At 43.3% G+C, this 27430-nt stretch overlaps 1 protein-coding gene across 1 annotated transcript; it reads left to right on the top strand.

Moving 5' to 3' along the window:
- Positions 2400-4457, top strand: LOC8063875 (F-box protein At1g47056). The gene has a single exon (XM_002462002.2). The coding sequence runs from the start codon at positions 2506-2508 to the stop codon at positions 4081-4083; it is 1578 nt and encodes a 525-aa protein (XP_002462047.1). The 5' UTR covers positions 2400-2505; the 3' UTR covers positions 4084-4457.

The following is a 27430-nucleotide window of genomic DNA, read 5'->3' as shown; positions in this document are numbered from 1 at the left end:
GGTTAAATTTTGAATTGTGCTAAGTCCCCTAAGCAAGGGCGGCAGTGTCACCCTGTAATCTAATAGAGTTTTGAGTTAAAACTTTATAGATTTGTCACTGGATATCTCTAGTGTATCTTCACCAAGTTTGGGCTGTATTAGACACACGGTTGCAGAAAAGATAGTGTCGCCCTCAAAGGAAGGTAGTGCCGCCCTGAGTTTTAATTTTTGTAGGCCTATTCACCCCCCTCCAGGCCTCCTAGGCGACATCAAGGTGCTTTCAATGTTACATAGTACATCAACTATTAGTGCCATATGTTTTAATGATCTATTTAGTTGTTGGGTATGCAAATCAAGTTCCTCTCAAAAACACATATTAGTCGTATTTTTTGCTATATGTCCATACATTTGTGATATATTTGTTTTGTGATTTACTTATATCACAAGTTTATAATGTAGCTCCATTATCAAAAACATACTCCTAAACTTTAGAAGTTAACATCTAAATCCATGTGTATTTTTTGTTGAACAACTACAACAACACCCGAAGAATCTTCTAGTATGTTATATTTACAAACCCTGCTGACATGTTTATCTCTGTATGTAAGCTATTCACGATAGTAGTTCACTAGCACATGTAATTATAGTAATTATCTCCATAAGATTATTCATGGCAAGGAATTACACCATCCACTAAGATACATTTAGCTATCCACATCGTATGACACTATTTACTAACAGTTTAATATTCATTTATGATAGTCAATCCTTAGTTCACTGGCACATATAATTATAGTAATTATCTCCATAAGATTATTCATGGTAAGGAATTTCACCATCCACTAAGATACATTTAGCTATCCACATCGTACAACACTATTTACTAACAATTTAATAATCATTTATAATAGTCAATCCTTAGTAATCATTTATAATAGTCAATCCTTAGTAGCACGAGTATCCTTCTTTTTAGGTCAAAGTATATCTGGAGCTAGAAGTAGTGACTATGCATTTCTTTGCTTCTTTTGGATAGCCAAATAATGTTATCTTTGAGTTTTAAGTTGAGCATGTTTTATTATACTAAGGCCCTATTTAGCATAACTGAACTTCACTAGTAAAACTGTTTTTTTAGAAAATAGCTTCATAAGTAACTTTCTAGATGAAGTCAAGGTATTTTAGAAAAAGTGTTTGGTAAAATAGCTTTACCAAATATTTCTTGCATAGATGGAAGAGAGAAATGAGGAAGAGAGTTGCAATAAGTTACTTTTTCAGCTTTATCTCAACTCATATATTTGTAAGAGGAGAAGAAAAATACCTTCACTCATAAAGCTATTTTAGAAATAAGTGTTTGACAAAAAATATAGCTCACAACAACTTTAGTGCTAAGAGATGAAGCCAGTTTTAATTTCTTTATTAAAAAAATCGTCCTTATTAGAAGGTCAAACAAAGCTTTCATCGTAGGAGAAATTTAGATAAAAAATGATTTGCAGTGGAAATTATGGAATTCGTAGGGAGTAGCTGCGATAATGGCAAAGGGGTATATTGGTTTACCCGTTAAAGTTTAAAAAGTACTATAATATTTTCGTTTTATTTGGTAATTAGTGTCTAATCATAGGTTAATTAGGCTTAAAAGATTTGTCTCCTAAATTACTCTTTGGCTCTGTTTTAGTTTTTATAAATAATCTATGTTTAATATTTTGTCAAAAAAAATCTATATTTAATACATATGTGTTCAAATATTCTATGTGACAGAAGTTAAAGTTTACCGTAACAAACAGACCTAAGGGGTGTTTGGTTGGCGGTGTTAAAGTTTAACAGTACTATAGCATTTTTGTCTTATTTGATAATTTGTGTGGAAACGTGGGCTAATTAGTCTTAAAAGATTCATCTCGCAAATTACTCTTTAGCTATTTTATTTCGTAAATAGTCTATATTTAATACTTCATATATATATATTTAAATATCCGATTTAACGGGAGTTAAATTTTACCGGAGAAACCAAACGGGACCTAAGCCTTGTTTAGATGTGATTTTTTTTCGATTTCTGTACTGTAGCACTTTCGTTTGTTTGTGACAAATATTATCCAATCATAGACTAAATAGGGTCAAAAGATTTGTCTCGTGATTTAAGGGTAAACTGTGTAATTAGTTTTTGTTTTGGTCTATATTTAATACTTTATACATGTGCTGCAAGATTCGATGTGATAGAGAATTTTGAACACTTTTTGGTTTTTGCGTGAACTAAACAAGACCTAATGTCATTGTTTTACCCAAATCGCACGCGACTACCCTGGCAAACCACAGAAATGTAGTGATTAATGGTAACAATAATAATAGTACAAAGAAAAAAGAAAAAGAATACAGAAATGGGTGCGCGCAGCCCAGGGACAGCAGCATTTAATCGGGTTGAATCGCTTGGTGGCGTCCGCAGCGTCCTGAATCCCTGACCTTCCCCACCCACCCACTCCGCTGTCCTCCCCTTCCTCCGTTCCTCGGCAGATCCGCCGCCGCCCCGTGCCGTGCCCCATGGGCCAGTGCCCCTCCGTCCCGCGCCGCCGCAAGCCCCCGCCCCTGCCTCCGTCCCCCGCGCTCTCCGCGCCGCCGCAGGTCCTCTGCTCCATCGCCGAGGCCGCCGGGGAGGACCACACCGCCGACCTCCCCGAGGAGCTGCTCGCCCTCGTCTTCGGTCTCCTCGGCTCCGGCGACCGCAAGCGCTGCTCCCTCGTGTGCCGCCGCTGGCTAGCCGTAGAGGCCGCCTCCCGCCTCCGCCTCGCGCTCGACGCCAGGGCACCTCTGCTCGCCGACTCCGCCCTCCCCCGCCTCCTCGCGCGCTTCCCCGCCGTCTCCAAGCTTGCGCTAAAGTGCGACCGCCGCGCTGAGAGCGTGGGCGACCCGGCCCTCGCGCAAGTTGCCGACCGCCTCGGCCCGGGCCTTCGGCGCCTCAAACTCCGCTCCCTGCGCGCGGTCACCGACGATGGGGTCGCTGCGCTCGCCGCCGCGGCCGCTAATCTCCGCAAGCTCTCCGTCGGCTCCTGTGCCTTCGGAGCAAAGGGAATCGAGGCTGTCCTCCGCTCCTGCCTCCACCTCGAGGAGCTGTCCGTCAAGCGCCTCCGTGGCCTCGCTGAGTCAGAGCCCGTTTCCGTCTCCGGCCCGCGCCTCCAATCTCTTTCGCTCAAGGAGCTCTACAACGGCCAGTGCTTCTCCTATTTGATCACCCAGTCGCCCAACCTCAAAACCCTCAAGATTATCAGATGCTCGGGTGACTGGGACATCGTGCTCCAGGACGTCCCGAGGGATTCCCTCCTAGCTGAGCTCCACCTTGAGAAGCTGCAGGTCAGCGACCGGGGTGTAGCCGCCTTAATTGGGCTCGAGGTACTCTACCTTGCCAAGGCACCTGAGGTCACTGATGTTGGATTAGCCGAGCTTGCTGCCAAGTCGCCATGCCTCCGCAAGCTGCATGTTGATGGATGGAAAGCAAACAGGATTGGTGACCGGGGGCTTGCTGCCGTTGCACAGAAATGTGCCAGCTTGCAGGAACTGGTCCTCATTGGTGTGAATTTGACATCATCCAGTCTTGAATTGATTGCTGCCAACTGTTCCTCCTTAGAGCGGCTTGCGTTGTGTGGGTCAGACACGTTTGGTGATGCGGAGATCTCATGTGTTGCTGCCAAATGTGCTGCATTGCGTAAGCTGTGCATCAAGGCATGTCCAGTGTCTGATGCGGGGATGAATAAGCTTGCTGAAGGCTGCCCACGCCTTGTCAAGGTTAAGGTGAAGAAGTGCCGCCGGGTGACCTTCGAGTGTGCTGAGCGCCTCCGGGCTAGCAGGAATGGAACTCTCACTGTGAATTTTGACACTCCTGGTGGAGCTGGTGAGTTGCAGGATGGTCGGAGTGTGGATGAGAGTGGTGTGTTAGACAATGCTGGGAGTGATGTGCTGCCAGAGGATTTGGATGATCGGATAGTACCAGAGCTTTTGAGTGGAAGCAGTGGCAGGCCGTCAAGATGGAAAGCACGGATGGGTTCTTTGATATCGAGGAGCTTGTCTGTTTCCATATTCCGAAGGCAACCACGTGGTGGCTGCTCTACAAGTCATGAGTCATGAAAATTGGATGCCATGGTTGCTCCTTGAGCCCCTTAAATTCTTTTATATGTGTGTTAAATTAATTGGTGCTGTTATTTGTTGTATTACTGTTTGTCGTTCTGGATGGTACCATGCTGTCTATTCTTATTTCGGTTAAAGAATTTAGTTTGTATTGCTAGACTTTTCGGTTGGAGGATACTTATTGTTGATTTTCGTCCTAATTGTAGGGATTCATGCAATTGCATGATGTGATCTTCTGAGAAACAATTGTTTGGTTTGAAAAGTATAATATGTAAACAAGGCCATGAGGTCATCATTTCAAAGTGTGTGGATGTTACTGTCCATTGTTGAAAACATTTACATATAACATAAATACCAGTATGCTTACATATCAACTGCTCTACATAGCAAAGAAGCTCCGAATAGTAAATTTGGAAGGTGAAGATGCTTAGATATCTTTGTCTGTGTTCAGAAGTTACATTGACATCTATTTTCTTTCCATCCATAAACTATTGATTATGGAAAAAATGGCATTGGATATGAAGTCAAATTACCTTGTCATTTCATTCTCTGTACATATTGTAGCTTCAGATGGGATGTAATGCATCAACCTTTTTTTTCGAGACAGGGTATTACTGGTGTTAATTACTCATCTTCATACACTAAAGAGGTTGTTCTATGTTGATGTGATTGTGATGTCTGATATGGATCCTAATTATGGGATGTGTACTTTTAGCGTAACTAGAACAGGGTCATTAAGGGTCTGTTTGGTTTCCTTTGTTAAATTTTAGTCAGCTAAACTTTAGTCATTTTAGGCCTTGTTTAGTTCACCCCAAAAACCAAAAACTTTTCAAGATTATCTGTCACATCAAATCTTGCGGCAAATGCATGAAGCATTAAATAAGGATGAAAACAAAAACTAATTTCACAGTTTGTTTGTAGATGACGAGATGAATCTTTTGGACAATATTTGTCAAATAAAAACGAAAGTGCTACAGTGTCAAAATTCAAAAAAAATTTGGATCTAAACAAGACCTTAGTAGCTAATCTTTCAAACACGCTGATTAAAAAGGAGCTAAAATATTTTAGTCCCACTAGTCACCTAAGAGTAGCTAAAATAGTTTTAGCTGGCTAAAATTTAGCAAGGGAACCAAATAGGCCCTAAATCAAATAGTATCACAGTAAGATGCAAACACGGGAAATATGAGTGGAGTGTAAAAGTTTGATCTGCAGATACTAAAGTGGGCATGCTTGCCTGTGCACTTTTACAGATTTGGTTGCATTCTCTTCTGTAGTTAGTAAGACAATCTATGTAAGGAAGCGTTCTGATGATATGTGGAATATCAATTCATGTTATTGAATTTTATTAGATGCTGTTCAATTCATAGACTCGGCAGGAGGGCTTCAACTGATGGGTTTTATTCTTTTGTTTGTTCTGTGACACGCTAGTTTGTTGGTTGGGAACAACATTCAGCCGATCTTCATTCAATCTGAAATCTTGTTCTGGTGTTGGCTGGGATCTGAATAACATATATACGCTAGATGGTCTGAGAAATAATCAAGGTCGTACCACAGTCTGTTTACCGGCAAGCCTTATCTTTTCCAATTTGTTTTTGAGGTTTGATTGCTTCTCTTTTCCTACATACCGTGTTCTTGTCACTTGTAAATGTTCCTGTCGGACTATTCTGCTCCACTGACTTCGTTGACATGGACCTGAATGGTTTTCATGACGTCTTACACACGGTGTTGGAATAAAAGGGTCTTCTCAATCTTGCATGTAGACTGTTCAATGCGGTGGAGCAGGGGCACGAGTTGGAATCGTTTCTCCTCTCTGGAAGTTTGGCCATTTCCCAGGCCACTCACCGTCGGTTGACTTTGAAGCTGACCAGGAGACACCAGTTCCCTGCTCCTTCAACTAAGATTCTTCCTTCTGGAAGATGCAACGATGTTGGTCAAATAATTTGGTGAGTACCGGTGGCGCTTGATTACTTGCAACTTGTATTCATGGTGGTTTTGGGAATTGAGAATGTGGTTAAGGTTGTTGCTGACAGAAGTGCATCGTAAGTAAATATCTTTGTGCCTACAGCCTGCCACTGCTTCAAGTTTAGCAAGTGTGTCACTATTAGCTTGCAGCACAACAATTATTTGGACGGATGTGAACAGTTTTTTCTGAAATGCATTCTTCATGTTTGGAATTTTGGCACTGTGGGTTTATTTGATTTGTAAAGATACGAGCGAAACCAAAATTTTGCAATGCCAAATCCAGGCAAGGTTCAACAAGAAGAGGTGATGTTTGGATTGTGGTCAATGCCAAATCAAGGTAGTGCCAAAACTAAGAGAGTAAAAATGCATTTGGATTGTATTTGGGGTCCAAATGTCACTAAATTTCTTTTCCATCAAAATATATCCAACACATGAATCATACTTTATTGATAAAATTATGGTGCAACCTATTTGGAATTTGGATAAACAGCTCTGAGCTGAAGAGATATTGTACTGTAAAGTTGATGAACCGACTATGCCCTTCGACGACATCATTCCTACTAATATGCAGGCAACTTAAGTCTTGCCGCCAAATTGCTTGGCCGTGTGCTACCGTAGCTTAGCGTGTTCTCCTATTAGTTTTGCTAAAATTGGCTTAACATAATGTTCATGCTGAAATGCTATGAGTTTCCCTTACAACATTTCAACATAAGTAAGAGCATCTCCAATAGTTTGTCATCCGGTTTTCTCACCATTAATCTTTTGGCAAAATAAAAAAACCATCTCTAATAGTTTAGCATTTTCCCTTCGCATCTTTTCCAATCTCGCAAAAATGTTTCCCGATCGCGTATATATGGTGGAGTTTCCTGGCCCGTCTAGTGAGCGTGAAGAAAGACTGGGTTCCAGGTGAGAAAAACACAAGAGAAAAAGATCTAATACAAGGAGTTAAATGCGTACAAAAACAAATTCAAGGTTCATGATACAAAACATGAGACCAGGTCATAGGAAAAGGTGCGGAGAAAAAAATTTTAGGATAGAAATATAACAAACTCTTGGAGATGACTTCTTTTTTTCCTAATACTAATTTAGGAGTTGGCAAACGCCATATTTTGGAGAACAAAATATGAGAATCTCTTGGAGATGCTCTAAATCATTATTTACGGAGCCATTTGTATAAAATTCATTTTCTATATCTTTTCCCTCCCTAAAAGTTTTTTCTATATCTTACTTGCGCTTTAGAGAGTTATTCTTGTTTTATATATGGCTAGCGAAAAGTTTATAATAAATTATTTAGATAACCAAATTGGTGTCTAATTGGTTTTTGAGCATATGGTACGTTCCATGCAAACCTTGATGGCCCAGACAGGTGTACGCTTACCGTGTCCTTCGCTTGAGATACAGCAGGCGCTGCAAGTACACCACTCGACCTACGCCTCGATGACGGAAGATGGCTCGAGCGAATGCCTAGGCCTTGAATCCGTATACTCCCCGATTACAGAAATGGGGTCGAGCGGATGACGTGGCCTCGAGCGTAGAACGCGTCTCGACTCCCTGCTCCAAGTACGGGTTCTAGGGCATTTAATGCATCTGACAAGTTTCCATCTAACACCATGGTCGCGACAGCTGTGATGATGAATCTTACCCCCATCATTTCTTACTTTTTACCGACTCTGCCAGGGAGTTGGGGAAAGGTACAGGGCAGCTCTACCACGCCCGGTGCAATGTCCCGTCAAGCGACCCCTTGAGGCACCATTGTCAACGCCTCCTCCATCTTTTATAGGGCACACCCTCACCCCCTCTAAGACTTGAGATCATTGGATCCCACAAGATCAGTCAGCGCTCCAACAACTCCTCACACGACATCTGAGGAAATACGTACGCATGCGTATAAGCACTGGTCTCCCGTCAAGTGTCATACACTACCTCACGCAAAAGGACGCATGTGCCATCATCGCCAAGTATGTTGCTACAAGACCCATCGAGCCATGCTGGTACGGATGCCTCGGCTTGACAACGTCCTCTCCCATGCCATAGTCCATGTTAGTCCTAGCGCCATGTAACCCTGTGCCTCCCCTTGGCCTATAAAAGGGGACGCCAGGACTTAGAATAGGGCAAGTGCTCCAAGCTAAAAACAACGCTCGCATGCACAACATTTCCTAAACCCTAGCCGCATACTGCTAGGACTTAGAACCCCATGTTCCTACCCTCCTCGGTACAACCCCGCACACATCTACTTGTATTCACCCCTGTACAAGCACTTCGGTGCGATAATACAATCTCTCCCCCCGCTGGACGTAGGGCCTTCTTTGCCCGAACTAGGATAAATTGCTTGTGTTCTTCTTGCATCACCATCCAGAAGAGGGAGCACACATATAAATTCACTAATTGGTGCTAGCCCCCCGGGGGCAAAACACTGACAATTGGCATGCCAGGTAGGGGTGCTGCATGTTACTAATGATCTTCTGCCTTGCTTTCGGATGGCCGACCCTGTTTCCCTGCTTTTGCACACTACGGTGATCTGGTTCGGGAGTCTGGAGTTCATGTCCACTGGCTGTGACTATGACATGGTCTTACTCTTGGTCAGGGACCCAAGCGGAGCTCAAATTGAGCCCCCATACATAGGAGGGGCCACACGCCGACCTCATCATCATGCTTCCACACCCAGGTGGAGGTGCGATCGGTATCATCGTCACCACTCCACGATTGTTGTACGGTCATGATCCTAGGTAGACCACCTGGAGCCCCGGGTTGGGGATCCATTTGGTTTACGCTTAGGGATAGAGGACGAGCCAGCGACCCTCTACAGGAAGCATGACTTCGCCTTCGTGCCACCAAGGGATCCCAACTCCGCTCCTATGGAACGCGTGGCTTCGTCACCTCCCACCTTGCTGCTGCATGGGCTGTTCACCGCTCGATGCTGGCCCCCATTCAGCCTCAACAATGCCGCCTGTTGACGGTAGATAACTCCTAATTTTAACCGTCAAATTAACATGAAAAGAACCTATTTGCAAGCACTCAGTAGAAATAGGGTTATCACTAACAAAATTCTATGAGTTTTGGTGATTGTCTATTTCTGCAGGGGGTTACCGGAATATTAACAAAAGAAGGTCCACATGTCAGGTTTACATAAAGAGAAGACCAGAAAGTCAACTCAGGAAGACTCTAGAAGACTTTAGGAGCCACCACCTGAAAGGTGGGACCCACCTGCCATATGTTAGGAGCGGGCGCCCCACCCTGTCAGGGGCGGCCGCCTGGGGCTCTCGACCAATCGGAGCGAACCTCACAGATCCTGACTCCACCAACTTTGAGGATTAATCTTAAGCGCATGTGTAAGTTGGTTTGATCCAACGGCTGGGGTGATTCCTACGGGACTATAAATAAAGACCCTACCCCCCTGAGATGTAAGTCTAAAACCCTAATTTATATTTTCTAGAGAGAGTTAGATAGAGAGGGGTCCCTCGAATGGATCTATCACTTTAGGGTGATAGCAACAAGAGAGATTGAGATAGTATAGGGTGAAGATAGGAGTTGAGGAAGCCCGGTCTGTCGGTGCCTTCTTCTTCGTATCTTTAAAGTAAAGTCTCCTAACCTGAGGCTTGCTTCTAGAATCGTTCAGCAATCCAACTTCTGATACTAGTAAGTTATTGTTCTTATTGTTCTTTGGTTTATGAGTTCACTTTATTCGCTTCGCCTAGGGAATAGAGTAATTATTCATAGCATAAGCGTGGTGCTTGGGCTAGGAATACTCGTAGATACTCCCTGCTTGGCCGAATTTGTGGTAGCCTTTTTGGGGCAAGTGACAATCCTCTTGGGTCTCAGTAATCCACGTCTTGTCACTAGGTAAGGTAGGGTATATGGTACTAGGGTTAAGCACTCTCTGAGGTGTCTCTTTTCTCTAGTTACTCCCCTTAGAATGATATCTACACACTTACCATTGGTTAGAAGAAGACTAAAGAAAGAGTTCTCTCTATATCGCTTATATCTCACTATCTTGTCTTGCAACCCGTGGGTAGTAGGTAGGATAAAAGGTTAGTCTTTTGCACACTTTCTCCTAGAGGTAAAAAAATAAATATGATACTCTAGACTTATCTCCGGGGTGAAGTGCTCACCGATATCCGTGCGCTTGCGTATTATTTCTCTTTGATTCTTTTATGTGAGTAACTAATATCAACAAGCATTTCTGGTGCCGTTGCTGGGGAGAAAGACGGTCTGCTTAGATAACCTTGTCTTACTCTACCTTGTATCACACTTTTATCTTTTTCTGTTACCTCACCTTTTCTTACATCTTACCTTTTCTTTTATGGATACCTTAAATTCCATTCCTATCCTTTAGTTCTCTGCACCCACGGAGACGAACCTAGTGCCACATGAGTCATCACAACCTATCCAAACATGTAGCTATAGGCTGAGTCCATGGTTGATTTCATTGATCCAAAGCCTATCCTTTTTAGGAGAAGGAGATGAAAATCGTTACCTACACATTAGAGACTTTGAGCAAACATGTGATTGTATTTGCATAGAAGGCATATCTGATGAAACTCTCTCTTGGAAGCTATTTCCTTTTTCATTAAAGGGAAAATCAAGACAATGGTATAATAGAGCCGTAGGTAAGCGACAAGGAGATTGGGGATCTTTACGTTCCAACTTTTGCCTAGATTTCTATCCCATCTCCCAAATCATCAACCTTAGAGTCAAGGTTCTTACTATAAAGCAAGAATCTAAAGAAACCTTGGCTTCAGCCTAGAAACGATTTACTACACTTTTAGCATCTGGCCTGGACCTTAGTCTTTTACAACATTTTTATAAAGGTCTGAGTAGAGAAAGTAGAAAGTTGCTCGACACTACATCAGGAGGATCTTTCTTGCATGTCTCTTATGAGAAAGCAAGATTAATCCTAGATCAAATCCTATCCACTGAATTAGATTACCTCCTCGAAGTAGAGCCTCAACCCCATTTAGCTGAAACCAACCCTTTGCCAGACACACCATCTACTTTAGTTAACACATGTCTAGAGCAAGAAAAAGAAATTATGTTTCTAGATTTTATGCTAGACATAGAACCTAATCTCGTTACCGAATTTGGAAACATTTTGAATTATCACTCTATGAAGAGGCCACAGAGAAACTCTAGAGAGACTTTTAATCCCCCTGAGGATATTCCATCTAGAAGAACCTCAGGATAACTAGTATCGGTTATAAGTAATGAATGGTTAGAAGAATCAGAGCTTTCTAGTGAAATAATCCACTTAGATTCATCTTCTATTCCTATTCATTGCATAATAAATATAGATCAAATAAAAGCTCTCAATAATCCAGTTGTAGGGATAAATATCATGCCTATGTCTCTTGCAGAACATTTAATACAAGACATGGCATTAATCCCAACAATAAAATTCATGAGAAGTCTCTCGAGATATATTATCCCCAGTTTAGAAATGCTACACATCCTACCCATCTAGGTAGAAGGAACCCAATGCATTTAAGCTTTTATATCTTTGACACATGGGACTTTGACCTGTTGATAGGACAACCTTTTAGGCAACTTCTCTATGAAGGACAATCTGGGAAGCTTAAAATTCGCCTAGGCAAGAAACTTCAATTCCATTGTCCATCTCACATTCTTTAAATTCTAGGACCAAACCATATCCACAAGAAGACCCACTCGAGGAATTTAGAGCTGCATCCTTAGACTTTTTAGCCAAACCAGGATTAGAAGATGAAGCTAGGTTCTTCGTAGAAGAAGAAACAGACCCTTCTGAGGAAGAACCTTTAGATGAGTTTGCAGTACCACCGAAACCTCCTATTGAGCTTAAACCTTTACCAACCGGTCTTAGATACGCTTTTCTAGGTGACGATCCAGAGTCTCTTGTCATTATAAGTGATAAACTCACTTAGGAGCAGACTCTTCATCTAATGGCAGTCCTAGAAAAACATCACTCAACTTTTGGCTACTCACTCTAGGACCTCAAGGGAATTGGTTCTGCTCTTTGCACCCATCACATTCCTATAGATCCTAATATACCACCATCTAGAGAACCCCAATGTAGACTCAACAATGCGATGAGAGAGGTTGTAAAGAAGAAAGTTTTAAAACTATTGCATGCAGGCATCATTTATGCCGTGCCGCATAGTGAGTGGGTAAGCCCAGTTGAACTTGTACCTAAAAAGGGTGGTATGACTGTTGTCCAAAATGAAAGGAATGAGTTAATCCCTCAACACACCATCACAGGATGGCGGATGTGCATAGACTATAGAAAACTTAATAAGGCAACTAAGAAAGATCACTTTCCAATGCCTTTCATTGATGAGATGCTAGAGCGATTAGCCAACCATTTCTTCTTTTTTTCTTAGATGGATATTCAGGGTATCACCGAATCCCTATCCATCCTGATGACCAAAGCAAAACCACTTTTACATGGAACCTATGCTTATCGTAGAATGTCTTTTGGGTTATGTAATGCACCTGCTTCTTTTCAAAGATGTATGATGTCTATATTCTCTAATATGATTGAAAAGATCATACAAATTTTCATGGATGATTTTTCTGTTTATGGAAAAACCATTGATGATTGTCTAGAAAACTTAGATAAGGTTTTGCAAAGGTGTGAAGAAAAGCACTTAGTCCTTAATTGGGAAAAATGTAATTTTATGGTTAGAGAAGGAATAGTGCTAGGACACTTAGTGTCTGAAAGAGGCATTGAGGTAGATAAAACTAAAATAGAAGTAATAGAACGTTTACCTCTGCCTGTTAATGTAAAAGAAATTAGGAGTTTTCTTGGCCATGCTGGTTTTTATTGTAGGTTTATTAAAGATTTTTCATTTATTGCTAGACCTCTTACTCGCTTATTGGCTACAGGTGTTCCTTTTGAATTTGATGATGCATGTTTACAAGCTTCTGAAATTCTTAATAAGCACTCATCTCAGCATCAATCATTCGACCCCCTGATTGGTCTTTGCCTTTTGAAATTATGTGTGATGCTAGTGATTATGCTGTCGGGGTAGTATTAGACAAACTAAAGATAAGAAGCATCATGCAATAGCTTATGCTAGCAAAACCTTGACAAGACCTCAACTTAATTATGCTACTACTGAAAAAGAGCTCCTACCTGTTGTTTTTGCTATTGATAAGTTTAGATCTTACTTAGTGGGAGCTAAAGTAATTATTTATTCTGATCATGCTGCTTTAAAATACTAGCTCACTAAGAAAGATGCTAAACCCTGTTTGATAAGATGGATTTTATTACTCCAAGAATTTGACTTAGAAATAAAAGATAAAAAGGGAGTAGAAAATCCTATTGCCGATCATTTGTCTAGAATACAATTTGAGAGTCCACAGAAACTACCCATTGACAACTCACTCCAGGATGACATGCTCTATGGAATCAACCGATCTACCCCCTAGTATGCAGATATTGTTAATTTTATGGCTACAGGTTTTGTACCACCAGGAGGCAACAAAAGAAAGCTAATCAAGGAGAGCCGCTCTCACATATGGGATGAACCATACCTCTTACGAGTATGCTCTGATGGCTTACTCAGAAAGTGTGCTAGCTAAAGGAATCAAAATAATTCAAATATGTCATTCATCACCATATGGAGGTCATTATGGGGTGTTCCGAACACACGCCAAGATATGGCAGTGTGGATTCTTCTGGTCAACAATGTATGAAGACACAAGAGAATTTATTCGGAGATTTGGCCCGTCTCAAAGACATGGCAATATCAATTCAAGGGATGCCATGCCACTCATAAGCAATCTCAAGATAGAGCTATTTGATGTCTAGGGGATTGACTACATGGGGCCATTTCCAACATTAAAGAAGTATGAGTATATCCTGGTGGCAGTGGATTATGTCTCCAAGTGGGTTGAAGCCATGCCATGCAAGAATACTAACAATATGCATTCAAAGGAGATGTTCGAAGAAATAATATTTTCAAGATTTAGAGTTCCAAGGATAGTATTAAGTGAGGGAGGTTCTCACTTCATTGACAAGTGCTTCGAGCAATACTTGTCGAAGCATGGGATACGTCACAACATTGCTACTCCTTAGCATCCTCAGACAAGTGGTTAGGCTAAGACATCAAACAAACAAATTAAGAATATTCTATAGAAGATAGTAAATGAGATGGGGAAAGCTTTGAAGGACAAGCTTCATGATGCACTTTGGGCATACCAGACAACATACAAGACACCCATCAAGATATGACCTTATCAACTTGTCTATGGAAAAACTTGTCACTTACCAGTAGAGCTAGAATTCAAAGCTCACTGGGCTATCAAGAGATGGAACATGGACTTGGAAGCAGCCAGAGACAAGAGGAAGATGCAACTCTCTGAGCTAGAAGAGTGGAGAGAAAAAGGATATCACAATGCTAAGATTTATAAAGAGAGAGTAAAAAGATGGCATGACAAAAGGATCAAGAAGAAGGAGTTCACCCTAGGCAATAAGCTATTACTTTTTAATTCTAGGGTGAAGCAATTCGGGCATGGAAAACTTTGAAGCAAATGGGAAGGACCGTTCGAGATGGTGAGCTCATCGTCGCATGGAGCCGTCACACTTCACAACAACGAAGGTATGTTATTCAAGGTAAATGGTCAACGGCTTAAATTATTTTTAGAGTCCAACAATGAATTAGAGGAAGTAGACGTAATTACTTTCTTTCTCAATTGAAATATTTTGGCCTGACCTTTTTATTTTATGAACTATCGGAGAAAATCAACATTTTCTGAATAAGAATATAATTATTAAAGTATAAGAAAAAGTTGAGGCAGAGCGGGCTCGAAGGTCGGGCGGCCCCCCAAAACCCTAGGGGCGCCCGCCCCTCCCCCGAAGTGTGGGGGTATAAACCCCTATACCCTTACGGTTAGACATGGGCTAGGATATTTGACCCATTATGAGATAGCTCGAGGCTTGATCCAATTACTCGGACTTTCACCCAAGGAAACAAGACATGGAGATCAAGTAGGATTCTAGTCGGTTATAATAGCAATTGATATTATATTATCTATGGCAATTGTAACCGACTAGGATTAGTTTCTAGATTTATATCCCTGCCCTCTGGACTATATAAAGAGGGGCATGGGACCCCCTTAGGTCAATTCAACACATCTCAGATCAATATAATCAGATGTAGGACATAGGTATTACGCTCACCGAACCTGGATAAAAGCCTTGTCTGAGTTTGCGTCACCATCGGGTTCGTAGCTTGCACACCTGTCTGGCGATAAACTACTACCATGGGTATACCCCAAGGTAGACTACCGACTAGCTTTCGTCGATAGTGGCACACCAGGTAGGGAGTGTGCGTACAGCTCTCTAGACGAACAAGATGGTCACCTTCCCCACTTCCGCTACTGTGGCAGAAGGCCTCACGTTCACCGTTGGCCAGATCACCTAGATGACTCGCGCTGGTGGCCTCATTACCATGGCTTTGGAAGAAAAGTAGATCCAATCTGCGGCGACGACAGCAGTGGCCCCGATCACGTCAACCACGATCACCCCTACTCTGGCAACATCGCCGACAACTCCGACAACATCGCCGACCACGCCGACAACTCGCCCTCTGCTTCCCCGCTACAATGGGAAGCGCATTGACAACTCTGACCTTCTCGAGGACATTGATCGTACCGATCACAAGCTTTCTGAGGCCTTCGATCCAGTAAACTCGATCTCGGGCCAGACCACCTAGACGACACCATCTGATTGCCACGGACTACTTGGCCAACTCGTGTCACTACACACGAACGGTTGGGAATGGGCCTAACAATCACAGCTACCATAGAAGGACGGACCGTTCAGAACAAGACAACCTCCCAGAGTAGGCGCCGTTCGCTTTTCCCTCACGGCTTATACATCGCAGCCAACTTGGTTTCGCATCATACTCGGTGGCTATTCACGAACTCTGAGCCAGTAGATTCGACACCGAGTCAATGTGTGCAACCAACATGGCACTTCGTCAACATGGTTTCCATCCGCACGCTGCTAGAAAATAATACCGCTAGCACACACTCTAGCACTTGCCCCGTCCCTAATGAGGTTTTACACTCGGAGAACGAGGACTATGATATGGATCTACCCCCATACCTCCCAGGTTTCTCTCACTTCCTAGTTTTTCCACCTTGATGAGGAGATCTGGTCCTCAATGTGAGCAATGATGAACCTGTACTCGATGGAGAAACTTATGATCAAAGACAATAACGCGAGCAGCGCAACACTGATCGTGCCCAGCGACGCGAGCACGAAGAAGAGCAGCAGAGGCAACTGGTCCCACAGAATCTTGATAATGCTTTCGACATGGTGGGAGACCAACATGTGTTCAAGACCCCGAGTGCCAATGTGGCTGTTGTTATGGTGAATCTCGAATGACTCCCGAATATGCCAGAGTACCAGGACATTTGGACCAGCATACGAGCACACCTGATCGCTGCCATGGGACAAACGACAGACCTCCTCCGAAGGACGCAAGCCTTCTCCTATACGGAGGTCACTTCCGACTGGAGCCACCGAAGTCAGGCCTCACCGCGACCCAGCGGGCATCGCCGCAATTCATCGCCAGATGCTTTCCAACAAAAGAACAACAACGACCACCGCAATAGAGAGGCCCATCATAATGGTCGTGGTCGGGACGCCGATCGCAAACATCATGCTTATAGGCCGGGATACGACCGTGACCAGGAAGTCGATCAGGGAGAAGGCTATGATCTCTGACGAAGCCTCTCCCCCGCAAGGACGTCCATGATCATATTAACAAACACATCAACAATAGAGCCGCGCACGAGAATGTCCGCTGTATCAAATATGATGCTGTACACAGCCCTACTAGGTTGAAGCAGTTCTCCTCGCACCTTCGACAAGTCATCTGGCCATGCAACTTCAAGCTAGAGAAGCTCAAGAAGTACGATGGTAAGGAGAACCCTGAAAATTGGATCACCCTCCATGAGATCGCTGTTCGATCAGCAACGGGGGATGAGCACGTAATGGCAAATTATTTCCCCGTCGTCCTTGATCAAGCCGGCCACCAATGGCTCCTCGAGTTGCCGAAAAACTCATTTGCTTCATGGGAAGAGCTACGCCAGGCATTCATCAATAACCTCATAGCTACTTGCAAGCAACCATGCAACAAATACGACCTTGTGAGAATATGGGATCGAAAAAACGAACCACTACGCGACTATATTCGATGCTTCTCGGATATGCGTCTTAAGATTCCTAAAATCTACCACGACGAAGCAATTTCCGCTTTCATCAAAGTTCTTCGATTTCACAAAGCCCTTCGGAGCGAGCTACTTTGTAAGAGGCTGAGCATGGTCGCCGAGCTCCTTGCTACTGCCAAAAATTATGCCGACACCGATGACATGGAGAAATTGATCAGAGAAGACGTCAGAGGAAGTCAATAGAGTGACTAGCCTCTCCAATGAGATGACAACCGCGACAACTGTAGGTGGTCTGACAGTCGCAATTCTCGAGACAACGACAATTGGGACCTCCGAGAGGGGTGGGACAGGTGCCACGACCACCATGATGAATTCAGGGGTAAAAGACCCCGTGACAATGACCATGAGGTCAAAATGGTCAAACGATTCACTAGTCGTCACGACTATTAGGAGGACTACAACATAACCTTGAAAGGACCATGCCAACTCCATCCCAAATCCAACCACACAATGGAAGAATGTCGTGTCCCCAAGAGTATTTACACGCAGCGGGCCATCCAAGGTGACACCACTAAATCCATGGGCAAACACGACAGGCGTAACCAAGAGGACAAGAATGAAGACTAGGACCGGGATCCATGCCACTAGTATGTCAATCCAACTGATGTTGTCCACTCCATCTTTGGTGGCAAAGTGTTAATCGAATCCAAGAGAGAGCGAAAACTCCTCAGGAGGGCATGCCTGAACGTGGACAGCTCCCATGGTCTCGTCGCTGATCAAAGGTTCCAGCCTAGTCTCATTGGGAGATATCCTTCAGCAGACAAGATCAATGGGCTGCTATCCCTAAGCTAGGACGTTTCCCTTTGATCCTAGATCCATGCATCAATAGTGTCTGATTCGAACATTTGCTCGTGGACGGCGGTAGTTCCATCGACATCCTGTTTCGTAACAGCCTCCCCGCCCTAAAGCTAACTCAAACAGAGTTGAAGCCATACAAAGCCTAGTTCTGGGGCGTTCTGCCGGGCCAGAGCTTAATCCCTCGCCTAGATAACGCTTCCTATCTAGTTTGGAACTCTAGACCACTTTTGCACTGAGTTTGTAAACTTCATGGTCACCGATTTTGATGGAACATACCACACCATTCTGGGTCGACCGTCACTCACCAAATTCATGGCAGTTCTGCACTATTTATATTTGGTGCTCAAGATGCCAACAGAAAAATGGGTCCTCACGGTCAGGGGCAACATCTACACAACATACACCGTGATTAAGAAAGTTTTAGGATCACTGAAGCCATCGACCTCTCGATCCAGATGGCAGAAACCACAACCCAAGCAGCACAAACCCCCACCGACCAACTTGAGATCCCCAAGCAGCAGGTCCTAAGGAAGAACATTAAGTCCATGGAGCAGACAGAAGTCCAATTGGTCGATAATGATCTCGAGAAGACGGCTCTCATTGGAGCCACTCTGGATCCTAAATAGGAAGACATGCTCGTCAGGTTTTTGAGGGACAAGTAAGCATTTTCGCATGGAAACCCGTAGATATGCTCGGAGTCCCCTGCCACCTGATCGAGCACTCCTTGAACATCTCAAAGACCGCAAGACCCATCAAGCAGAAACTATGATAATTCGCTCGCGACAAAAGGAGGCCATTAGGACAGAGGTAACATGGCTTTTAGCAGCCAGATTTATTAAAGAAGTGTATCATCCGGATTGGCTCACCAATCTAGTACTTGTAAGAAAAAAGAATAATGAATGGAGAATATGTGTTGATTACACTAAGCTCAACAAACACTATCCTAAGGACCCCTTTGGTGTCCCTCATATTGACGAGGTGATCGTGTTGTCTCAACGGTGCTCGTGGTCGAGCGTGAAGAACCAGGCCACATTTATAAGGTCCAATGACCAGTATACTTCGTAAGTGAAGTCCTAAATGAGTCCATGACTAGATATCCCTAGATATAGAAGCTGATCTATGCCATTCTAATTACTTCCAGAAAATTAAAACACTATTTTGATGGCCACCACATCATTGTAACTACAAGTTTTCCGTTAGGAGATATCCTGCGCAACAAGGATGCAAATGGTCGGATAGTAAAATGGGCCATGGAGTTGTGTCCCTTTTCGATGGTTTTTCAGAGTCGAACAACCGTCAAGTCACAAGCTCTTGTTGACTTCATAATGAAATGGACTGACCTCAATGCACCCCCAACACAGGATACTACCGAGCAGTGGTAAATGTTCTTTGATGGATCACTGAACATCGACTGGGCTAGAGCCAGAGTTTTTTTCATATCACCAAACAAGGACATGCTTCGTTACGTCCTTAGGATCCACTTCCCCGTGTCCAACAATGTGGCCGAGTACAAGGCATGCTTACACGGCATATGACTAGCCATAGAGTTGGGAATCTAGCGTCTCTACGTCTACAATGACTCTACTCTAGTCATCAACCAGCTCAACAAAGATTGGGATGCTACTCACAAAAACATGGTTTTATACTGCAAGGAGATCCGCAAGTTGGAAGCAAAATTTTATGGTATCTTATATGCACACGTGGTCTGGGACAAAAACCAGGCAGCGGATGTGCTGTCAAAATTAGGTTCATCCCGGGCTGAGATCGCACATGGTGTTTTTGTCCAAGATCTTGTCAAGCCAAGCATCGACAAAAATCTGGTCGGATCAAGTGAAATAGTGAAAAGTGAGGGACTATTCGTCCACACCATTCAGGGCACCAATAGCAATGACTGGCGGACACCCTTCATCAGATATCTCACAGACGGCACTGGTCTCCCATACAAAACAGAGAACAAACGTCTCCTACGACGATCTAAGCATTATTTACTGGTCGACGGCCGACTCATGCGCAAGAATGCAAGCACATAGATTTTGATGAAGTGCGTTACCCAAGACGATGGTGTAAAACTTCTCGAGGACATACATGCCGGATCTTGTAGCAACCATGTAGCCTCCTAAACACTGGTCAAAAAGGCTTTCCGAGTAGGGTTTTACTGGCCGTCTACGGTAGCCGACACCGAAATGTTGGTGCGACACTGCAAAGGTTGCCAGTTCTTTGCCAAAAGGATCCATGTGCCAGCCCATGAAATCCAGACCATACCTGCATCCTGGCCATTTTCCTGTTGGGATTTAGATATGATTGAGCCATTTAAGCCTGCCCTGGGCAACTTCAAATTCGTGTTCGTACTAGTCGACAAGTTCTCTAAATGGATCGAGTACATGACTCTAGTAAAGGCAACTTTAGAAAAGGCAATTGAGTTCCTTAATTAGGACATACATGGTCGGCGCCACCTGGTCTCCGTCATCGTCGCTGCTGGTGTATTGATAACAGCAAGCAACGTTCTCCATTGGCGGGTCTACCCCCACCGGTTGCTCCATGCCAAGCGCTAGCGAGACATACACTGACACTCGGTCGATATCTCCAATATACAAGGAAATAATCACAATTGTTTAGTGGTCAAGGATGACAATGAACAACTTGGAAATTGCAAAATCTTACAGCTTACCATTGGTGGTGGTCAGGCAAGCTTGTATGAGTGCATCCGATCTTCACTCCAAACAAAGCCACTATCAACAAGATTGAAGAGCTCGCTGATCTGGTGATGGATTTCTGTCTTCTCTAGGTTTTCCTTCTTCATCCTGGTCATGTCCTGGCTCCCCTAGTATTTGTACCAAGGGTTCACTCTCCTCTGGCACGGCTACACTCTACGGCTGAGAAAGTTTCCGACCATGCCAGGCCCGTCTAGATGAGACCACTGGATCAGGTTCATCAGCTCTTCAACTTGTCCAGCACACTCTAGTCGGTCTGTTTAGCTCACCCTCTTCTCTGGCACATAGCCCACGTCACAGAAAGTTGCACTATCCGGCTCCTCCCGGATGTAAAACCATTTCTTGTACCATTTTGATAAAAAGGTCGTCCAAGGGTAGTTGAGGTAGTGGTTCTTCATCCCATCTCGAAGATTGAGGTATACTCCACCAGGAATCTTTGATGTGCCAACTGCTCCTTTTTTCCTCAAGCAGAACACATAACGGAACAAATCAAAGTGCGGCTCTATTCCCACAAAGGCTTCACACAAATGGATGAAGGTGGCAACAAGAAGGATGGAGTTGGGATGCAAATTGCATATCCCAATCTCATAATAAAGAAGAAGACCTTGGAGAAAGGGATGAACTGGAACCCCGAAACCCCTCTTAAAGAAAGCTTCAAACACAACAAACTCACCAGCTCTTGGATCAGGGAAGCTTTCTCCAATCAGCACCCTCCAGCCGTCGAGCTCTTGATTATGCAGATGTCCCATCTCGACAAGCTCGTTGATGGACTTCGTGGTGGACTTGGATTTCTTCCACTCCTTCGCCATCATCTCGGCCCTTTTGTTCGTGTCACTCTTGGCCATTTGGTTAAGGCGGATGTGATTTGGATCTCACTTTTTGGCAAGGCACAAGGAGGAAGAAGACGAATGGCTAGAGGGAGCAACTACTGGGTGGAAATCTCATGGTACACCACTTCAGCTATTTATTAAAGAGCAACCACCTCTTCTACTTCCTGCATCTTAGGGAAGTGTGCGATTTTTGCGACAGGATCGTCATTTCAGTTTTCAATTTTGTCGCAATAAATCTGCTGTGTTTTTAAATAATTGTTGGGGCTACTTTTGCTTTGGTTCTTGTGTTGGGCGGCCGGGTTACCAGTGGCACTTATTTTCACACACCAGGCTGACATTTTGATAGCTTTGAATAGATGGGTCGACGTCACGTCACTAGGAAGGAAATTCTTTCTTTTAAAAATAATTGGAGGAAGACATTCATCACAAATTAATTGACAGAGGGATGTCAAGATTATAAGTTCAAGTCAAGTGTCAGTTAAGCTTGGGGACTCACCGACCAGTCAGTATGCGGTGCTCGGGGACTGTACCGACCACCGAGCACGTTTACGATTACCAACAATGCTCGAGGACTAGTCGACCAGTCTCTATGTTGTGCCCGAGGACTGTACCAACCACCGAGCACATTTATGATTACCAACCATGCTTGGGGATTGGTCAACTAGTCTCTACGTCGTGCCCAGGGACTGTACCGACCACTGAGCATGTTTACAATTCCCAACCACGCTCGGGGACTGGGCTATGTGTTGATATTTGGGAACGCAACAAGGAATTGATCCGCAAGCGCACGGATATCGGTGAGCACTTCACCCGGGATGTTATCCAGAGTATCGTATTTATATTTTTACCACTAGGAGAAAGAGTGCATCTAACTAACCCAGTCTATTACTACTAACCTTTAGGCTACAAAGAATGTTTCTCGATGTGAGCGATATATAGAGAAGACTACAACCGTAATCTCTTTCTAACCTTGGTAAGGATAATCTACTGTTCTATTAGGGAAGCTTACGGAATCTAGACACCACAAAGGATGTTCAACCCGCACCTATAAACCCTATCGATCCTACTAACAGGATATGGGCTGCAAAGGTAACTCGGAAATGTCACGTTCCTCGCTACTACCACGGTCTAGCTAGTCAGGGGATATCTATGAGTATCCTAGCCCAAACACCACGTCTACGCTAGAGATGATTACTCTAAACTCTACTCGAAGAGATTAAAGTAAACTCATAAACCAAAGAACAATAAAACAAGAACTTACTAGTATTTAGAAGTCGAAATACTGAAGAATCCTAGGAGCAAGCTTTGGGTTAGGAGAACTTGATCCCGCAGGTACAACCTCAGAGTAGACACCGACAGGCCGGGCTTCCTCCGATTTACACCTTCACTCTATCTCTCTCAGTCTAGTAGATCTAGTCTACTCACATTAGATGCTAAGCCCTAAGTCTATTTAGAGGAGAGGTTATCCTTCGAGGGCTCCTCTCAACTCTATGATGAACTTCTCCTCCTTTAGGGGCCAGGGGGTCTGCTTATATAGTCCCCTCAGGTAAACGTGGGCCGTTGGATCAAACCGACATTGATTGAACGGTTATCCTTGATCCTTTAGGTCGGTGGAGCGTGATCCGCGAAGTTGGACAGGATTGGTTACAACTCTAGGGCGGGCGCCCTAGGGGGGTGGGCGGGCGCCCTGCCCCCGGGCCCGATTGCCTTCCCGTTCATTCCTGTGGCTTCTAGAGTCTTCGAGATGGTAGAAAATTACGCGGTGCGTTAATATCTCTATGTAATCCCGACATGTGGGTCTTTCTTCCCTATTTCCTGATAACCCACTGCAGAAACAGATAAACAACAAAACTCATGGAATTCTGTCAGATTAAACCCTAATTCTAGGTGTTGTTTGTATATTGGTCCTTTCCCTTGTTTATTTGATAATTAAAATTGATACTTAAGAACCGTCAACAAATACCCCCATACTTAGGCTTTTACTCGTCCTCGAGAAAAGGATGGTTAAGAAGAATATTGGGGTTAAAACATTGTAAAGCATTCTCTTCATACCTGCAGGGTGTTGTAAAAATTCACTGTGTACCGTAGTCAGGGAAATATATGGTCAAAGGTAGAGATCCTTTCTTCTTAATCCTGGAGTTTTTGTATATTCTTGAAAAGAAATTTAGCATACCTTTATCCTCATAGGTTCTCTCAGATCACTCTTTATATATCTCACTGAGGCTGTTTTAATTTGCAAAAATTCTCAAGCATACTTACCTTGTATTTATTGCCTGATCAAAATGGGATCCGAGGTGGGGAATGTCATACTCTTAGATCAAAGACTTTGGAAATTAAAAACTTGTCAACTCTTACTGGCATATTGCTTATTAGAGGGACCACGGGCTATCATTTTCTTTCTTTTCTCTTTTTTAAGTGGATACCGAGGTACCCCTAATTCTACTGCAGGACACTTGTCCATTTTTTCTACAAGGTTGTCGAGCACTTGCTCCTTTTTATTTCCTTGAAATATTCATATTTTTGCATAGCCCATGCCTCTAATGCAATAATACTTCGAAAGAGTGAATCTTTCTGAATAAGTGTCTTGATCTTAGGAGTATGATAAATCTCTCAACTAGGGTCTAACTCATTTTGAACAAACTCAATACAGAGTAGATAGCTTTTATAATCATAATTAATTTTTTCAGTTTTATCAGGCACATAAAACACTGAGGATGGTAGCTAGAATTTTTGAAGATTTTGAAATAAATTCTCCAAGCAACAATGATATCAAGAATAAGGTACTTATACTCTACCATCTCACATTCCACAATGACTTAAGCAACACAGGGTTTTAAAATTATTTTATAATAATTGCAAGTTTTCAGGAAATATCACAGAGTGAGATTGATCACGATTAGAGATATTTTAATCTTTTAATTTATCATGTCGGAGACAGTATTCTGCATAATCCAAGAAATATGTGTATGTGTAAAGTAAAGTGTGCAGAGTATGTACATGAATCGTGGAGTGGTGTAGTCGAAGTATGTTTGGCATGTCGAGGGATCTCCCCCATACTTGTTTTCTGTTTTCTTGCATAAAAATAAAGTAGAGACACACAAGACATAATAATAATAATAATAATAATAATAATAATAATAAAAATAAAAATAATAATAATAATAATAATAATAATAATAATAATAATAATAATAATAATAATAATAATAATAATACTCTTTATTACTCTTGAGGCATTTATTACAAATGACTAGTAATGAACTGAAGTTAATAATAGATCTAAACCGAATTTAAAGATGATAACTAAGATGCATTGCCTCAAGATCTAATCTAGATAACTTAGCGGCGCTCTAATTCCCTGATCTTCTTATTAGCACTAGCAAGATCATGCCTAAGACCTAGTATAACGGTGTTGTGGTTAGAGAGCTGCCTAGTGATGGAGTTAACCGAGGACTGGAGGTCTATGATGACTCTATCTAGCCTGCGAACGTCCTCATCAATATCTACTATAGTCTTGCGGCGCTTAGGAGGTGTCTCGAAAGTATTGAGAGCGTGCTTCGGGGCTGCCTTTGGAGGGATGAAACGAACTCTGGCTGCTCTAATCCCCTCAAAGTAAGGCCTCTCTTCCTCCGTAGTGTAGCAGACGCTGCTGATCTCGCCGCTCCGGTTGGTCTTGACTCCAACGACCCTCTCATTGGGTCTAGGTGGAAGGATCTTAGTGCCGGCTGGCACCTTGATGGTGGCCTCCTTCTTGGCTGACGGTCCCTTGAGAAGTAGGGGCTATGGCAGTGCGATGAGAACTGGTTGAGCATGGTAGGATTGGGTGGAGCTGCGCTGGCATAATGGCATGGCTTCTAGCTGTCGCTCTGTGTTGGCTGGGACGAGAGCATGGGCGTCGGGATCTTCCTTGCGCTTCATGTTGAGGTTGAAGGGGGCGACTTCCAATCGTCGTGGAACTCTTCGGCCATTGGAGCAGCGAGGGACTAAACAAGCTCTAATTGAAGAAGGAGAGAAGGCTTGAATAGATTGGTGTTTGAAACCTGATGTCAGGGGTCTGTTTATATAGGGGTCAAAAAGTGCCTCTAGGGTTTGCTCGGGCTACTCCGGTCGCCGTGCGTGCGAAACTTTCCATCTGAAGGATTATTTGGTTTACCATAAATGTGTTTACCGTGACGGAGGAAAACGGGACTGAGAGGGGGCAGGGGCTGGGCGCCCGCCATCTTCATCAGGGCGCCCGCCCTGTGCCTGGCCCCTCTGTGGGCCCGCTTCCTCGAGCGTGCTTCTAGATGCAAACTTAATTAGGAAAATATATACGTGGCTCAAAAACGTTAGATTAAAAGGTCGGGCTCTAAATCTCCATGGGAAGGTAAAAATGGATCACGTCTATTTCTTCTAATTATTTATTGGGTTCTAAAAATAATTTAAGACGTTGACCATTTACCTTGAATAACGTACCTTCATCATTTTGAAGTGTGATAGCTCCGCGGGATGATGAATTGATTACCTTGAATGGTCCTTCCCATTTACTCTGGAGTTTTCCATGCCCAAAAAGCTTCACCCTGGAATTAAAAAGTAATACCTTATCTCTGGGTGTGAACTCCTTCTTCTTGATCCTCTTGTCATGCCACCTTTTGACTCTTTCTTTATAGATCTTCGAATTGTGATATGCTTTCTCTTGCCATTCTTCCAATTCTGATAGTTGCATTCTTCTATGATCTCCAGCGACATCTAGGTCCATTTTCCATCTCCTTATGGCCCAGTATGCTTTGAATTCTAGTTCAACAGGTAGGTGGCAAGTCTTCCCATACACCAATTGGTATGGGGACATTCCAATTGGGGTTTTGTATGCTGTCCGGTATGCCCATAGTGCATCGGGTAACTTATCTTTCCATGCCGTTCCCATTTCATTGACTGTCTTCTAAAGAATATTCTTGATTTGCTTGTTGGAAGTCTCTGCTTGGCTACTTGTCTGAGGATGGTAAGGGGTAGCGACATTGTGACGGATTCCATGTTTTGATAGATATTGCTTGAAGCGTTTGTCGATGAAGTGTGCTCCTACATCACTTATCACTACTCTGGGAACTCCAAATCTTGGAAATATAACTTCTTCAAACATCCTCTTTGAACTGATGTTGTCAGCGTGCTTGCATGGTAGTGCCTCTACCCACTTGGAGACATAGTCAACTGCCACCAAGATGAACTCATACTTCTTTGATGGAGGAAATGGACCCATGTAATCTATTCCCCAAACATCAAAGAGCTCAATCTGAAGGTTGTTGGTGAGTGGCATGGCATCTCTTGTGTTTATGTTTCTGTGACTTTGACATGGCCCACATCTTCTGATATATTGCTTCGTGTCTTCATACATTGTAGGCCAGTAGAATCCACACTGAGAGATCTTTGAAGACAACTATCTAAAGTTTTTCCATAAACAGAGAAATCATCCATGAAAACTTCCATAATCTCTTCAATAATATCAGAAAATATAGACATCATGCATTATTGAAAAGAAGCTGGTGCATTACATAACCCAAAAGACATTCTACGGTAAGCATAAGTTCCGTATGGGCATGTAAAAGTGGTTTTGCTTTGATCATCAGGATTGATCGGGATCTGGTGATACCCTGAATATCCATCTAAGAAACAGAAGAACGAGTGGTTCGCTAATCGCTCTGGCAACTCATCTATGAAAGGTAAAGGAAAATGATCCTTTCTCGTGGCTTTGTTTAGTTTCCTATAGTCTATGCACATCTGCCACCCTGTGACGGTGCGTTGCGGAATTAGCTTGTTCTTTTCATTCGTAACAACAGTCATGCCTCCCTTTTTAGGCAC

This window comes from Sorghum bicolor, chromosome 2, assembly GCF_000003195.3.
Source record: "Sorghum bicolor cultivar BTx623 chromosome 2, Sorghum_bicolor_NCBIv3, whole genome shotgun sequence".
Classification (NCBI taxonomy): domain Eukaryota; kingdom Viridiplantae; phylum Streptophyta; class Magnoliopsida; order Poales; family Poaceae; genus Sorghum; species Sorghum bicolor.
The sequence above is the reverse complement of the archived record's forward strand: the minus strand, read 5'-3'. Positions and strand labels throughout refer to the sequence as shown.